This window comes from Trichomycterus rosablanca, chromosome 10 (genome assembly GCF_030014385.1).
Source record: "Trichomycterus rosablanca isolate fTriRos1 chromosome 10, fTriRos1.hap1, whole genome shotgun sequence".
In the NCBI taxonomy this organism is placed as follows: domain Eukaryota; kingdom Metazoa; phylum Chordata; class Actinopteri; order Siluriformes; family Trichomycteridae; genus Trichomycterus; species Trichomycterus rosablanca.
The window spans coordinates 27105495-27122012 of record NC_085997.1 but is presented as its reverse complement, the minus strand read 5'-3'; the positions used below and the strand labels follow the sequence as shown (position 1 = coordinate 27122012).

The 16518-nt window shown below is 40.0% G+C and overlaps 1 protein-coding gene across 1 annotated transcript in view; it reads right to left on the bottom strand.

Annotated features, from left to right (window-relative positions):
- Window positions 1-16518, bottom strand: part of atrnl1b (attractin-like 1b) — a 177536-nt gene that overhangs the window by 66477 nt on the left and 94541 nt on the right. Inside the window, exon 25 of the mRNA XM_063003062.1 lies at window positions 14044-14105. Coding sequence (XP_062859132.1) covers window positions 14044-14105 — 62 coding nt within the window. The remainder of the gene's footprint in view (window positions 1-14043; window positions 14106-16518) is intronic.

Below are 16518 nucleotides of genomic sequence, written 5' to 3'. Positions count from 1 at the left end.
CAGAAGACAGAGGTGGAAAGACACAATCAGGCTTTTATGAAGAAGTGCATCATGAAACTGATGAAATTCTCATGTAAGAAGATGATGACCACTGAGCAAGTGTACAAGATGGCCAGAACAGAAAAGGAGCTACTGAACCACATTAAGTCCCGAAAGCTACGTTACTTTGAGCTTGTGAAGAGACGTCCACATGACAGCATTGAAATCAGTTTTATGAAAGGACTTGTGGAAGGACTCGGAAGACGAGGATGACCAAGAATAAGCTATAATGAAAACAGGGGCTATTCTGTCACAGGCGACAGAGACAGAGGGCATTGGAGAAAGCTGATCCATCTGTGCAGCCAACCATCACTGACGTCGTAGTGTCGGGATGTGAATGAGAACTGAAGCTCACACTGGCTACAGAACTACTTGTTCTTATTAGGAGCAGTTGTAGCCTAGTGGTTAAGGTACTGGACTAGTAAGAAGAAGGTTGCTGGTTGGGCCCTTGAGCAAGGCCCTTAACCCTCAATCGCTCAGACTGCATACTGTAAGTCGCCTTGGATAAAAGCATCTGCTAAATGGAAAAAATGTAAATGTTTGTTTGTTTATTAGGATTTTAACGTCATGTTTTACACTTTGGTTACATTCATGACAGGAACGGTAGTTACTCATTACACAAGGTTCATCAGTTTACACAAGGTAATATCGACCACAGTCATGGACAATTTAGTATCTCCAGTTTACCTCACTTGCATGTCTTTGGACTGTGGGAGAAAACCGGAGCTACCAGAGGAACCCACGCAGACACGGAAAGAACATGCAAACTCCACACAGAAAGGACCCGGACCGCCCCACCTGGGGATCAAACCCAGGTTCTTGCTGTGAGGAAACAGTGCTACCCAACTAGCCACCGTGCCACCCAAATGTAAATTAACACAAAAAAAAATGTAAATTAACGCAAAAAAAAAAAAGTTAATTAACGCTAAATTGCCCCGTAATTAATCTTGGATTTTACTGGACATCAATGTAAGGCCAGTACCCTGTAGGGATGTAACGATTCACCACAAGACAGTTAATAACCGATTCAAAAATTCCACGATTCAAATCGACTTGACATGTAAAATTAATCGATATTCACTTTAAACAGCAGAGGGCACTGGCACTATTCACCTCGCCTGGCTGACGTCACTGGTGCTGATACACCTGGTTGCCAAAATTCGGGGGTTTTCAAAAATCTGGGCTTAATTCAAAATTGTTTTGCATAGTTTGTACCTACCTCAGAAATAAAAGGGCATTTATTATTATTATTACCCAGTACTGTGAATCGCATCGCATCGTGGGTAGAGTGTACCGTTACATCCCTAGTACCCTGTAATAGTGGTGAATTTTACAATAGGCCTGGTAACTGGTATTAATTTTTAAATATTTATTAATATTGATAATTACTATATAAATCTATTTGTCTAAACCACCTGCCCAAATTCCTCATTATTCAAAACCAACGTAGCAAAAATTGCATTGATCTTAAACCTCCAAGAATGTGTGTGTCTAAGATCAAGCAGCGCAGTCTGAAGGTCTTAGTGGAGAGTCATGCCCGGTGATGCACTTCAAAAAGCAAATTCTTAAAAGCGTGCCAACAGAGAAGCTGAGACGTGTTGGCAAATTGAGTCTTGGCATCTGTATTTGTGGAGATATGTTCCCATCCGTAAACATCTCTGGCTGAAATTAATTCATGCTTCACATAGGGAGGGAAAAAAAAAGGCACTGAATGATAAAACTCTTTTGATGCTTTTAACTGCGCACATCTCAGACTCGTTTGAAGATAACGCTGAACTAGAAACGAAGCAGGGAAAGAGAAGACTTGAATGGCTCAATTAAGCGGCCGTGTGAGAGAAATCCCTCTTTAGATCGGTCCCTTTCATCCTGGGATTTTTTTTGACAGTAAACAGGATTTAATCCGCTCTATAGTTCCACCTGGATTCGGCGCTAATACAGAAAATAAAGCAATTAAAAGTGCCCCACTCCTCTAACTGCTGCCCATAGGAAAAATGAAATGAATATATGAAAGAATGAAGCTAAACAGTTGCTAAACTGGTGTGACGTGGGAGAGTGAGAAACAGCTAAAAAAAGCCAAGCCTGAAGGCCTCTGGGTAAAGTGTTTGAAAACAGAGGCCTACACACAGCTATAGAGTTGTATTTATTGACCAGGAAACACCCACTGCCCCACTGTTGTGCAGGACTCACAGAACAAACCAAGATCAAAACAGCAGCGCAAACACGAGCAGCAGCAAAAGTGGTTTTCTGCTAATTAGCAAAACTATGCTAATATCAATTTACATGAATCTTAAAAGCACTTGCACACCACTGCGTTGTGACTGTGTTTGAGGGAGGGAAGGTCAAACAGGGTCTGTTCCAGCTGGTGGTAGGATACGCAATCTCTCAGGACTCTCAAACACTGGTAGGTGAAAAGAAGCGGCTGCAGATTTAGGGGGCATGTGGTAAACAGGCACATCTTGATCTGATCGGGGGTTGTGCAAGCAGATGCAGATTTACAATTGGGAATTGAAACTGAATAGATTGGGAGATAAAGAGGAAACCTACATATTTATTATTACCTTTATGTCCTGGACAAGTTACAAGGCAAACAATCATCAAGTGATTAGAGCTTCTTAAACTCCTAATTAACCTCACGTATGTTTTTCTTTACTTCATAATTAATGCCCTACCTAATTCACAGCCGTGAAAATCGTGCCACGGACCCTAAAATGAACCGTTTTTCATGTAATATGCAATTTGCTCTGAAATTAAAAAAGTAATGTTTAGCAAAATTTTTCATTCACATAGCATTCAAGTGCCTCAGATTTACTGGTTGATTTGCAATATTAGGCAATCCTACAGCAATTCAGTTAGCAATCGCTTAGTCAAAATGTCCAACACTTCAAAGTGTAACAGCTAAAAACACTACTCGGGTAACTGAGTTTGGAAAACTCCCAATTCATTCTGTGGACGCAGGGTGGGGGGGGGATCAAAACAGGGACGACGAGTATTTTCATTTTTGAGACCATCGCTGGATTTACGGTCAACTATTATGATAGGCTGTGCTGTGTAGCTATCATTTATTCTGTCATTTAATTTATGTACGTTACAAGGGATCTTCAAAAAGTTTCCGCACTTTTATATTTTGGTTGGAAACGGTGAGGGGGGAGGAGTCGTAATTGGTCGTGTCTGAGAAGGAGCTTATAGTCTGGATTAACGCCATCTGATTTCCACCTTTTTGGACGATCAAAGAAGCTTTAAGTGGAAAAAGATTTTCATGTGATAATGGAAGGGTTTTGCTGATGGCATTAAAAAGTTGGTATGACACTGGGAAAAATGCATCGGAAGGTGACTGTAGAAAAGTGATGTCATTTGGTTTTTAAATTCTTAATAAATAAAGTTTAAAAAGTGCTGAAAAACATTTTGAAGAAGCCTCATATTTAATGACTGCTGTGAAATGTGGCACTTTTCTGTAAAAATCTGTGAAATCTGTAATGGTCTGTGAAATTAAGCAAATTTACCATGAATTTAGTAGGACCCTATTCATAATAGAGCAGTTTCTGTAACTACTACTACTGTAACTACTACTAATGTGCATAAATGAGAGTAAACAGTAGGCTCTTGGGAAAGGGAAGGGAGCCATGTAACTGATTGGTGTATGTTAGCTGAGTGTTGGGTACATCAGGTGCACACGAGTGTGTGGGTGGCTAAGCCTAATAATCAGCCCATTCCAAAATATTGGTGAAATATCATGTTAAGTATGTGACATCTAATCCTAAACCACATGAGCGCACCCAAAAAGAGACTGAATCACACCCAAAACTGAGTATTCTGCTCTAATAACTGAATAAATCGTGCAAGTAATTTAGTGATATTTATTCATGCAGAGTCATTCATTATACTGAAGCTGAAAAATATTCGGTAGCCGTTATTATTCCTCTGCCCAGGCATTTATAAGGAGCAGTTGTCAACCAATGGAGCATAAAGTCACATACCAGTACTGCTGTCATGATGGATTTTGCCTTGCTGAAGCATGACATATTTTAAATAAAGCTGTTCCGTTTTACATTTACATGTCTGGCATTCAGCAGACGCTTTAATCCAAAGTGACTTACAACAACTGTGACCGAATACAATTCAAGCAATTAGGGGTTTAGGGCCTTGCTCAGGGGCCCAACAGGGACATCTGGAGTTGGGGAGGCTTAAACCAGAAACCCTCTAATGACTAGTCCAGTACATTAACCACTAAGTTAACTCACTACACACATATATATATATATATATATATATATATTTTATATATTTTTATATATACATACATATAATATATATTATATATATATATATATATATATATATATATATATATATATATATATATATATACAGTGCTCAGCATAAATGAGTACACCCCCTTTGAAAAGTAAGATTTTAACCAATATCTCACTGAACACAGGAACAATTTTCTAAATTTTGACAAGACTGAGTTTCATAGAACATTTCTTTAACCCATAACATAAAAGTAAGGTTAATAATATAACTTAGATTACAAAATATTCAGTTTTACTCAAATGAGTTGATGCAAAAATGAATACACCCCACATCAAAAAGTACTACATCTAGTATTTTATATGACCACTATGATTTTTATGGACAGCACTAAGTCTTCTAATCATGGAATGAACAAGTTGGCGACAAATTGCAACGTCTATCTTTTTCAATTCTTCAAGAACGACCTCTTTTAGAGCCTGGATGCTGGATGGAGAGTGATGCTCAACCTGTGTCTTCAGAATTCCCCATAGGTGTTTGATTGGGTTCAGATCAGGAGACATACTGATTCACTTACACCCTGTTCTTCTTCAGAAATGCAACAGTGGCCTTAGATGTGTGTTTTGGATCATTGTCATGTTGGAAAAGTGCATGACAACCAAGGGCATGAAGTGACGGTAGCATCTTGTCCTTCAATATAGAGCAGCACATCTGTGAATTCATGATACCATCGATGAAATGCAGCTCCCCAACACCAGCAGCACTCATGCAGCCCCACATAAGGACACTGCCACCACCATGTTTCACTGTAGGCACCATGCATTCTTCTTTGTACTCCTCACCTTTGCGACGCCATACAGTTTGGAAGCCATCAGTTCCAAAAACATTTATCTTGGTCTCATCACTCCAGAGTATAGAGTCCCAGTAGTCTTCATCTTTTTCAGCATGGGCCCTGGCAAATTCTAGGCGGGCTTTTTTGTGCATGGGCTTCAGGAGAGGCTTCCTTCGTGGATGATACCCATGCATGCCATTCTTCTGCAGTGTACGCTGTACTGTGTCACGGGAAAAAGTCACCCCAGTTTGGCTTTTTACCTCTTTAGCTAACTGCAGTGAACTTGCATGCCGATTTTCTTCAACCCTTCTCATCAGAAGACGCTCCTGTTTGGGTGTTAACATCCGTGGATGGCCTGGACGTCTCTGTGAGATGGTTGCAGTTCCATCTTTGTTAAATTTTTGTATCCCTTTTGCTACAGTATTCTGACTGATCAGTAAAGCTTTGCCGATCTTCTTGTAGCCTTCACCTTTCTTGTGTAAAGAAACAATTTTCTTTCTCAGGTCTTGTGACATTTCTCTTCCATGTGGTGCCACTGCTGACAGCATGAAATGGGATGGGGTTTTCTTTGTTAAGTAATGCCCTTTTAACTGTCAACTGTCTGCTGGACACCTGTTTAATGAATAATAAGACTCACATGTGGTTAAATTCATGTTAATTAGAATTTTGTAGTCTAAACTCCTAAGACTTTCATTGGGGTGTACTCATTTTTGCAACATGGTCTTGAATGAATTTGTTGAGAAAATAACTTTTTTGTGTGTACAAATGAACAAATCTTGTTTGCAATCAATGGCCCACATTTGTAGGAGTATTCTGTAGTATAGTACCCCATAGAAAATGTTGATTCTGTAAAGAAACTAAAGGTTTTCTGACAAATCTGTTGGGGTGTACTCATTTATGCTGAGCACTGTATATATATATATATATATATATATATATATATATATATATATATATATATATATATATATATATATATATATATATATATACAGTATATAAATGTATATAATATAAAACTCACTATTATGGCAAGCCAAACAGGAAATATATAGCAAACACTGATATATATGGAATGACACTCGATATATTTGGAATGATGCTGATATATAAGGAATGAAAAACAATATATATATAAAATGAAACTGATATATAAAGAATGAAAACATATATATGGAATGAAAACTAATATATATAATGAAATTCGATATACATATATGGAATGAATACTATAATATATAATACTAATATATATATATATATATATATATATATATATATATATATATATACACACACACACACACACACACACACACACACACACACACACACACACACATATATACATATATATATATACACACACATTAGGCAGCAAGTGGGACATATTAGGCAGCAAGTGAACATTTTATCCTCAAAGTTTATGTGTTAGAAGCAGGAATAATGGGTAAGCATAATGATTTGAGTGAGTTTGACAAGGGCCAAATTGTGACGTCAAGATGACTGGGTCAGAGCATCTCCAAAACTGCAGCTCTTGTGGGGTGTTCCCGGTCTGTAGTGGTCAGTATCTATCATAACTTGTCCAAGAAAGGAACAGTGGTAAACCGGCGACAGGGTCATGGGCGACCAAGGCTCATTGATGCACGTGGGGAGCGATGGCTGATCCAACAGATGAGCTAGTGTAGCTCAAATTGCTGAAGAAGTTAATGCTGTTTCTGATAGGAAGGTATCAGAATACACAGTGCATCACAATTTCTTGCATATGGGGCTGCATAGCCACAGACCAGTCAGGGTGCCCATGCTGACCCCTGTCCAACGCCGAAAGCGCCAACAACGGGCACGCAACAACTGGGGAACACATGGCACCAGGATGTATTATGGGAAGAAGGCAAGCTGGTGGAGGCAGTGTGATGCTTTGGACAATGACACGTACCACCTGCCTAAGCATTGTTGCAGACCATGTACACCCTTTCATGGAAACGGTATTCCCTGATGGCTCTGGTCTCTTTCAGCAGGATAATGCGCCCTGCCACAAAGCAAAAATGCTTCAGGAATGGTTTGAGGAGCACAACAACCAGTCTGAGGTGTTGACTTGGCCTCCAAATTCCCCAGATCTCAACCCAATCGAACATCTGTGGGATGTGCTGGACAAACAAATCCAATCCATGGAGGCCCCACCTCACAACTTATAGGAGTTAAAGGATCTGCTGCAAACATCTTGGTGCCGGATACCACAGCACACCTTCAGTGGTCTAGTGGAGTCCATGCCTCGACGGGTCAGGGCTGTTTTGGCAGCAAAACTATATTAGGTAGGTGGTCATATAATGTTATGTCTAGTCGGTGTACATCATTTTATTTTATGTTTATGTTATGTCCAGTAGAGTTTTTAAAAAGCTTGTGATGGGATCTAGTTTTATAGCTCAATATTAATTATGCTATGCTTCAAAGCATTTGCTTAATGATAAGTGGCAAAGACAAACTTCTTGTCAGAAATGTTTGCTAATGTATTCATGTGCAGACTGATTATTAAAATTAAATGAAAGAGCCATACATTTTATAATAAATGGCTTTGAATAGGTCTACTCATTTTATTCTGTTTGTATTACTTGCTCTCTTAGGAAAAAAAAAAGAAAAAAAACCTTTTGTGATAAGTACTAGGGGAAAAGTTAAAAAATGCTTGTATTTTTAAAGGTCTGGAAAAGAGATTTTAGGTCATTTCTTCGGTAGAAATGAATATAAATTGTACTCCACATCTTCTCTATAGTAGAAATATCTATACAATTATATCATTATCTACGTATATTCTGAAAGACAAGTGAACAGGTTGCATTCTTAATTAGACAAACACTTGACTGGTACGTAATTTAATACAAACCTGAGATCTTTCAGCCAGCATATACACTGATCAGCCATAACATTAAAACCACCTCCTTGTTTCTACACTCACTGTCCATTTTATCAGCTCCACTTCCCATATAGAAGCACTTTGTAGTTCTACAAGTACTGACCGTAGTCCATCTATTTCTCTGCATGCTTTGTTAGCCCCCTTTCATTCTGTTCTTCAATGGTCAGGACCCCCACAGGACCACTACAGAGTAGGTATTATTTGGGTGGTGGATCATTCTCAGCACTGCAGTGACACTGACATGGTGGTGGTGTGTTAGTGTGTGTTGTGCTGGTACGAGTGAATAAGACACAGCAATGCTGCTGGAGTTTTTAAATACTATGTCCACTCACTGTCCGCTCTATTAGACACTCCTACCTAGTTGGTCCACCTTGTAGATGTAAAGTCAGAGACGATCGCTCATCTATTGCTGCTGTTTGAGTTGGTCACTTTCTTCATCAGTGGTCACAGGACGCTGCCTATGGGGCGCTGTTGGCTGGATATATTTTGGGTTGGTGGACTATTCTCAGTCCAGCATTGACAGAGAGGTGTCTAAAAACTCCAGCAGCACTGCTGTCTGATCCACTCATACCAGCACAACACACACTAACCCACTACCACCATGTCAGTGTCACTCTGTAGTGGTCCTGTGGGGGTCCTGACCATTGAAGAACAGCATGAAAGGGGGCTAACAAAGCATGCAGAGAAACAGATGGACTACAGTCAGTAATTGTAGAACTACAAAGTGCTCCTATATGGTAAGTGGAGCTGATAAAATGGACAGTGAGTGTAGAAACAGGGAGGTGGTTTTAATGTTATGGCTGATCAGTGTATATATACTTTTTTCTTAATACTTGTAGAAAGGCACTTGTGTGGTGCAGCACTTGCATTTATTATGTTAACACACCGACCGAGCATTTACACAGACATGATTGGATTTTGAAGATGATTGGCTTCTGAAATAGATTGGGCACAAAGCAGGAATATTTCATGTGAGATATCTAGCAATAGCTGGTTGGTTGTGTAAGCTTAGTCGAGCTGTACTTATGATTTGCTTTCTTTCTTGTACTTGCATCACTACTTTGAATTAGAGCGAAAAGAATGTTTAAATCATTTTATAACAGGAGACTACTGCTAGTTTAATACTCCCTCAGTGTTGTGTGTACAAGGCATTTGAGTTTTAATGCTAAGAGAATGAGTTTTAAATCAAATCAATGGGATCTCATGAACATCTCATTTTAGACAATTCTACAGTTTAACCAGGAACTCAGTAGCACTGGAACTTTAACGAAATATACAACATAACGTCTTCATTTATTAACGTCATGTTTTATACATTCATGACAAAACAGGTAGTTATTCGTTACACAAGATTCATCAGTTCATAAGTTTAAGGTCAAACACAGTCATGGACAATTTTGTATCTCCATTTCACCTCACTTGCGTGTCTTTGTACTGTGGGAGGAAACCGGAGCTCCTGAAGGAAACCCCCACAGAAACAGGGACAACATGCAAACTCCACACAGAAAGAACTGGGACCCGCTCCACATGGGGATCGAACCCAGGACCCTTCATGCTATAAGGCGACAGTGGTGCCCATTAAGCTACCATGCTGCCTTTTCACTTTTTACTTGCATTACAGTGAAACAAATATTTATATCATTTTATAACAGGAGACTACTGCTAGTTTAATACTCCCTCAGTGCTGTATGTACAAGGCATTTGAGTTTTTATTACTGAGTTTTAAATCAAATTAATGTGATCTCAGGAACATTTCATTATAGACTCTTATTGAACCCTTTTATTAAACAAATCTGCAGTTTCAACCAAGCAACCAGTAGCACTTACGCTTTAAAGAAATACGCAATAACTTAATACATATGTAACATAATGCATGTCTTACTAAATATATTTTGGCCACAATATGAAAGCAAAAAAAAAAAAAAAAAACTGCACACATTAAAAATACCAATCATAAAGATTAAAATCAAAATGAACTAAGTGTGCATTAAGAATAAGTTTAGAACTGAACCGTTGCACTCTGAATCACAATCACACAACAAATAAATCAAAATTCTTAAAGAATTATATTTTAGCAACAAATTTTTGATACAAACCTATGACTGTGCAGCAATCATAGTATTCTACCGTCTCATTTTTTTGATGGTCTAGTCTATGTTTATTTGAAAGTCTAAGAAAATGTATGATCTGAAAATTAGACTACGACTTCCTGCTCAAGTTGCTTCTGAGCACTATCAGTTCTGTTGTAGGAGACTTGTGGGGGCTCATTCGACCACCAGTGCTCATTACAGGCCAGCAGGGAGAGCAGAAGATGAATACAGACTGAACTGAAAGCAAAGCTCCTTACTTTGTTTAATAGCCAGTGAATTTTCGCACCAGCCCGATCACACAGTTTGCAGTATCAAGTACCGAGAATTACGCACTGATCTCCTTTATTCACTGTTTCTATACAGGCTTCATCGACCAGCCAGCAGAGGCCACAACTGCAGCAGTAGGAATCCCTTCAGCCGTCCCACACTCGGACACAGCCAATCATGTCTGTGTAGGCTCCCGGTGACCAATAGCAGAACTCAGATTGGAACTCGAAACACCTTTTTTAATCACATCAAATATGTTTTCTGTATTACCGCCTCCTCCTCATTGTGACCGTGGGTCTGTCCGAAAACCTAGTGAGCATTTTACATAATTCTACACGCTCTTGAGAAGAAGGCTGTCTGAATTCTTAGATGCCTCAAAATGCTGCCTACTACTTCAAAGCTATAACCTGACTGAATAACGAGGGAGCATCTGATGCTTCTTTAGCGGTGAAGGCAATCCCAGCATTCAGTGCGGCGCAACTATGGCGGACAAATGAGGAGCAACGAATGGAATTCTTTTTAATGTAAATAAATTCTCACAGATTTTTAATTTGTATAAAGGTGTCATTTATTTGCAAATTCAGGCTCATCAAGGATGATGATGATGGTAGCTGGGATTTATTGCCACGTCAGCACAATTACGGCTATATATGTGGCATGTCAAGTTTCAGGTTCATATAATGGTGACGATGTTTTTAAAGGGCGGAGTGCGGCTTGGTACTCTCATCATTTCCTTTATTACATAAGGTGTACTAGGCTCATCAAGGACAATTTACCGTTTTTGGTACACAGAGCGAGATAGCAGCTTACTGATTTGAAAGGCCTAAGGCTTACCGTGTTAGCTTAGTAAGCAAAATGTGGTTACGTAATCACTGTCCAAGTAGTGTCTAAATAATCTGCCTTATAAGTTTGATGTTTTAGTAGAATCCTCTCTACATAGGCAGCGGCCTAGGTAGGCAGTAGACAGCTCACTAGGTTTTTTTAGAAAGACCCTATAAAAGACTAAGATTTAAAAAAAATAAATAAATAAAATAAATAAAAAAAAGCACAAGAGGTTGGGCTGTTGTTAGATAAAAATGCCTGACTCAAATAGAGTTCTTGATAAAGTTGTTTAATGTTGGTCTGCGATGAAGCCAGTCTTGGAGGCATTGTTGTAACTGAAAAAAAAACACTTCATGGATCATGAGCTGCTTATGTCCCATAGGCCAGGTTGAAAAAATCCTGATCTACACAAATGAAGAATAAATGAAGGATTAACGGCAGCAGCACACATGTTTACCATGCTGGGAAAGTGCACTTGTTGAAGGCTTAATAGCACAAGTCAGGCAACAAACAGGGCAAATGGGTTCCAGAAACTGAACCAATGCATTAGCTAACACAAATGACAGAGTGACTGTTAAAAAGCCATTCAGTCAGAGAAAATGGAGTTTGCCCTCAATCCTGTTAAACACTGGGTAATTTCAGGTTCCACAATGTCTGCTTCTTAATTATAAAAGCACATTTTCATTAGAAGCAGTGTTTAAATGCTGAAGTGCGCTTCTTTGCTAACCGTTTAATTACAATAAGCAGGAATAAATAACTCCATTTAACAGCCACTTACAAAACAAAGCTAGGGTCATCCATCAGCCAGTGAAATGCATTATTTAAAAGAGATACCGCCATCTATTTTTAGCTATGTTATGGCTGCGTGGAACTAAAGGAAAGATGAATGCCGAGATCAGTTGGTTACTGCGAGCGCATTACTTGACTGTTGGGACACATGATAAAAGAATATATACATATACAGATGTACAGTACAACTAAATTCTCAGATCGCAGGGACAGCCGTTGTACAGCGCCCCTGGAGCTGAGAGGGTATTTGTTTGTTTGTTTATTAGGATTTAACCTCATGTTTTACACTCTTTGGTTACATTCATGACAGACACGGTAGTTACTCATTTCACAAGATTCATCAGTTCACAAGGTTATTTCAAACACAGTCATGGACAATTTGTCTCAAAGTGTCTCCAATTCACCTCACTTGCATGTCTTTGGACTGTGGGAGGAACCGGCGCACCCGGAGGAAACCCACGCAGACACAGGGAGAACGTGCAAACTCCACACAGAAAGGACTCGGACCGTCCCACCTGGGGATCGAACCCAGGACCTTCTTGCTGTGAGGTGACAGTGCTACCCACTTAGCCAAGATTCAAACCTTCGACCTTTCGATTGACAGCCCAAAGCTCAACCAACTAGGCTACCACTGTCTCAAAAGTCTTGCTTGCTCATCATCGTTGAAATTTCTTTGGACCATGTCCCAGATGCAGGACCAGTCTTTGAAAATCGCATATCGGCAGAGCCAGTTGTGTTTGCTGAAGTCTGCCAGTTCAGTGGCTCCACTGACATTTGAACTTGTGAGTTTGAACACTCCGCAGTGATGTGTGAGCGTGTTAAACCCAAACGCCACGCCAAACAAATTGAACGCCATTAATATAGCCATTAGTCTTGGCACTTTTATTGGCAAACAACATTATATGATTTGTTGATCTGTTGTATAGGATATGCTATGGTATGACGGTTTATAAAAAATCCATACCATACAGAAGTGATTCTCAATCTTTTGTTCTCTTAGACCCCTTCACTTTCAGCAAGGATTACAGAAGGTATTGTGATCTGCATCAACAACTAAATTGAAATCTTTCATAGTCGCTGTCTGTTGACCTTTGCACTTTTGTGATGGGCAAATCAAATGTGTCCATTATCAAAGACCCAACATAGGCTATAGGCTGTTTAAAATAGATCTACAACAACACAAGAAATCTCCATATTCCAATAGCCTATTGATTTTCCTGTCCCATCATGTGTGACTCTCAATTAAATGCAACAGGACTAGCTCACAGACCATGGCCCCCAGCTGAGAACCACAGCCGTACAGTAACAGAGCCTTGGGAGCCCATGCCCAGTATGCCGGCTGACCTTCTTTGGACCACTTTTTGTGGGTACTAACCAACTGCATGCTAGGAACACCCCAACACTTGGAAATTTGGAAATGCTAGTCAAAATTGCACAGATCCTAAAGCGTGCACATTTTTACTGCTTCCAAAGCATTAACTTCAAGAACCAACTGTTTATTAGCTGCTTTATATATGCAAACCCTTGACAGATAGCACAGTAACCACTGTAAGACCCTTGACCTCTCAGTGGTTTCAATATTGTGGTTGTTTGTGTACAACCTTCCTAATTTTATATAAAAGTATGATTAATAACACCCACCTCACATTCATCTTATTTACATTTCAGACTTGTATAAGTGTAATCCAAATGTAGTAATGCTGTAATGTGGTAAGGTACCGGTTTAAGCCAAAAGTTCAACCAACAACATATTGCACACGTTTTCAGACGTCCTTATTTACACTCGCTTGCATTTTAAACTAGAGGAAGCAGAGATCAGGAAACCCAGTCACAAATCTTGGCCAATTGCCTCTGTACCTACTCGCTAATCTAAAGGGACAAGTCATGAGGTGTATCAGACACTGGGGAAATTAGCCATGGCGGGCTGCTGATAATTCATTCCGTGTTGATTTAGCAAATTACCAGACCTTTAAGATTTGGCCTGGCCTCATCAGTGAGAAACGGAACCTGGATACTGAAGAAGAAAGTGTGGAAAAGTGTTGACTCACCTGAAAAAAGTCACAAAGAACTGCACCAAGTCCATGATGCTGTTGTGCTGAGAGAAGGCAATCTGTAAAAAAGAAACCAACGAAGAAGGTCAGTAGGTACAGCTGCCTGGTCATGTGTAATTGTGTAATTGTAAATAGAAATGTTAAGGTGCAACAACGGCTCAGCAGCAAAACTAAAGACCAATTGTTTTTTTCACCCTTTATCTCCCAATGTAGTCATTTCCAATTTTAAATTGTGAATCCACTGCTGCTTGCACAACTCCTGATCTGATCAAGAAGAGCAGGATCACAACATGCTTTCTCCAAAACATGTCTTAACTGTTGCCACTCTTTTCTTGAAGATCGCATATAACTAAGGCCCTACCTAATTCACGGCAATAAAAATGAACTGTTTCCCGTGTACTATGCAATTTGCTTCAAAGTTCAAACTTTAAGGTTTGTGTTTAGCGATTTAATATAATTCGGGTAGCGTTCAAGTGCCTCACACTTTTACTGTGTCTGTGAAATTAAGCAAATTTTTCCATGAATTCAGTAGGGCCCTACATATCGCAGTGGCAGTAAGAAGAGTAAGAAGAAACACTGCCAATTGTGTTTGCATGGGCACCTGACAAGTTCAGTGGCTCCGCTGACATTCGAACTGTGTGAGCATGATATACTGCTGTGCCACCTAAACGTCATGCCACACAATTTAACGGCATTAATATGGCCATCAGTCTTAGTAAAGGGAAATCTTACTGCTACAGCATTTAATGAAATCAAAATGCTGAAGCATTCTTTAAATCATTGCACAAAGCGAGGTCTATTAAAAATGGAGCCCTGGCGGCGCAGCGGGATATTCCGCTAGCACACCGGTGCCGAGATTCTGAACACCTCTTTTGACTCTCGGCTCTGCTACTAATCGGTTGGGCACCACGCCAGAGGGCACGTGAGCAGCAGTATTCCCCTCCTCTAACGCAATCAGGTATTCACAGCAGCGGAAGACAAACTGACTATGCTAAATCAGGAGAAAAAGAGAGAAAATGCATAAAGAAATAGAAAAAAATGGAGCCCTGGTTATATTTCAATCTAACATCCTTAAAGAAATCAGAACGCCAGCTAAAAACAAGGCTCCGTCACCCAGCATCAGCGCCCAACCTCACCAATGCACTTGAGGCTAAATGAAAGCAAATCCCTGCAGTCATGTCTCAAATGAGTGGGAAAAAAGCAAATGCATAGCCACTCCATAGCAATGTCTATGGTTTTGGACCAAAATGTTCATGAGGTACAGTAATCTCCAGGAGGCTTGTGGTCTCCTATCTCACTGTCAAACGATGATCTGATTGACAAGAGTGACACTACAGAACATAAGCCAGCATTCCTGCGGTATGAGTGGGCTGAAATGTCTCTGTCCATAGCTGGAAGGGAGATTTAAAATGACTGATGGTCTGTATTAGATTTCCATTGACTGCAGGAGATGGAAAGCAAGTCCAAAGCGCTTTAGTTACCTCAAGGTTACGGCTGACAGTAATTGCTACGTTTGTGCAATGTTGTTCGATTCTCAAAGCACAAGTGGTTCAGTTAACAGAAAAAAAAACAGTTGTGCTGTGGGTTCTGACTGAAACAAGGCTTTCTGATGGTTTTACAGCACACAGCAGCATTATAACAACAATAAGCACAGCACCATTAATTCAGCGACAGCACACTTAAGGGAAGCCTGACAAGTCTGGTGTCAAAGTGGAGCCACGCGGCGTCTCATGGGACGACGTACTAGATTGCCTGGGTAAATACCCTCCGAGAGCAACAAATGACTGGATTAATGGTTCAGATGTAAGTCACCCTGAACTAGCAGATGAATAATGCAATGGTGGTTTGGGCAGCCCCTTAGAAGAGCCCATTCATTTCATTAGACACTTGGCTCCATGGCAAATCTACTGGGAAAGCAGGGGCAAGTTTTAACACTCCATTAAGACTGAACCGTCTCTGTAGCAAACAGAGTTCTACAATGCGTTTGAAAAGGGCAGTTATGCACTTCAGAAGGCTGTCGGCACCCCTGGGACAGTTGTCCGGCCGACGTGACGGGCAGGTTACGCTTGTGTGATAATTCTCTTGCTGTATGAAAGGTCAGTCAGAGTGGCCCCTGGGGGGGGGGGGGGGGGGGGGGGAGCTGTCACGCTAACAAAGATGTACATCATATCCAAAGGGGATAAAGCTCACTCTATTGGACACTTCTACATAAGCGTTGTAAATCCACATTCAGAACGAGTTTCTTCTTCTCCAAAATTGAAATCTTTGGTATGACCACCAGCAGAGATTGCTTTCAAATTGATTCCTTTAAGCGATTAAGCTCAAAGCAACCTAATTAAATATTGAACACATTATTCTAATATTTAGTTTAAAGTAAACAAAGATTAAAGCTTTGTTGAACAGGAAAAAATGCTTAATGTCTCAAAAGTAGATGAAAAGTAGAAAAGGAGCTAGATTAGAATGCAAAAGCTG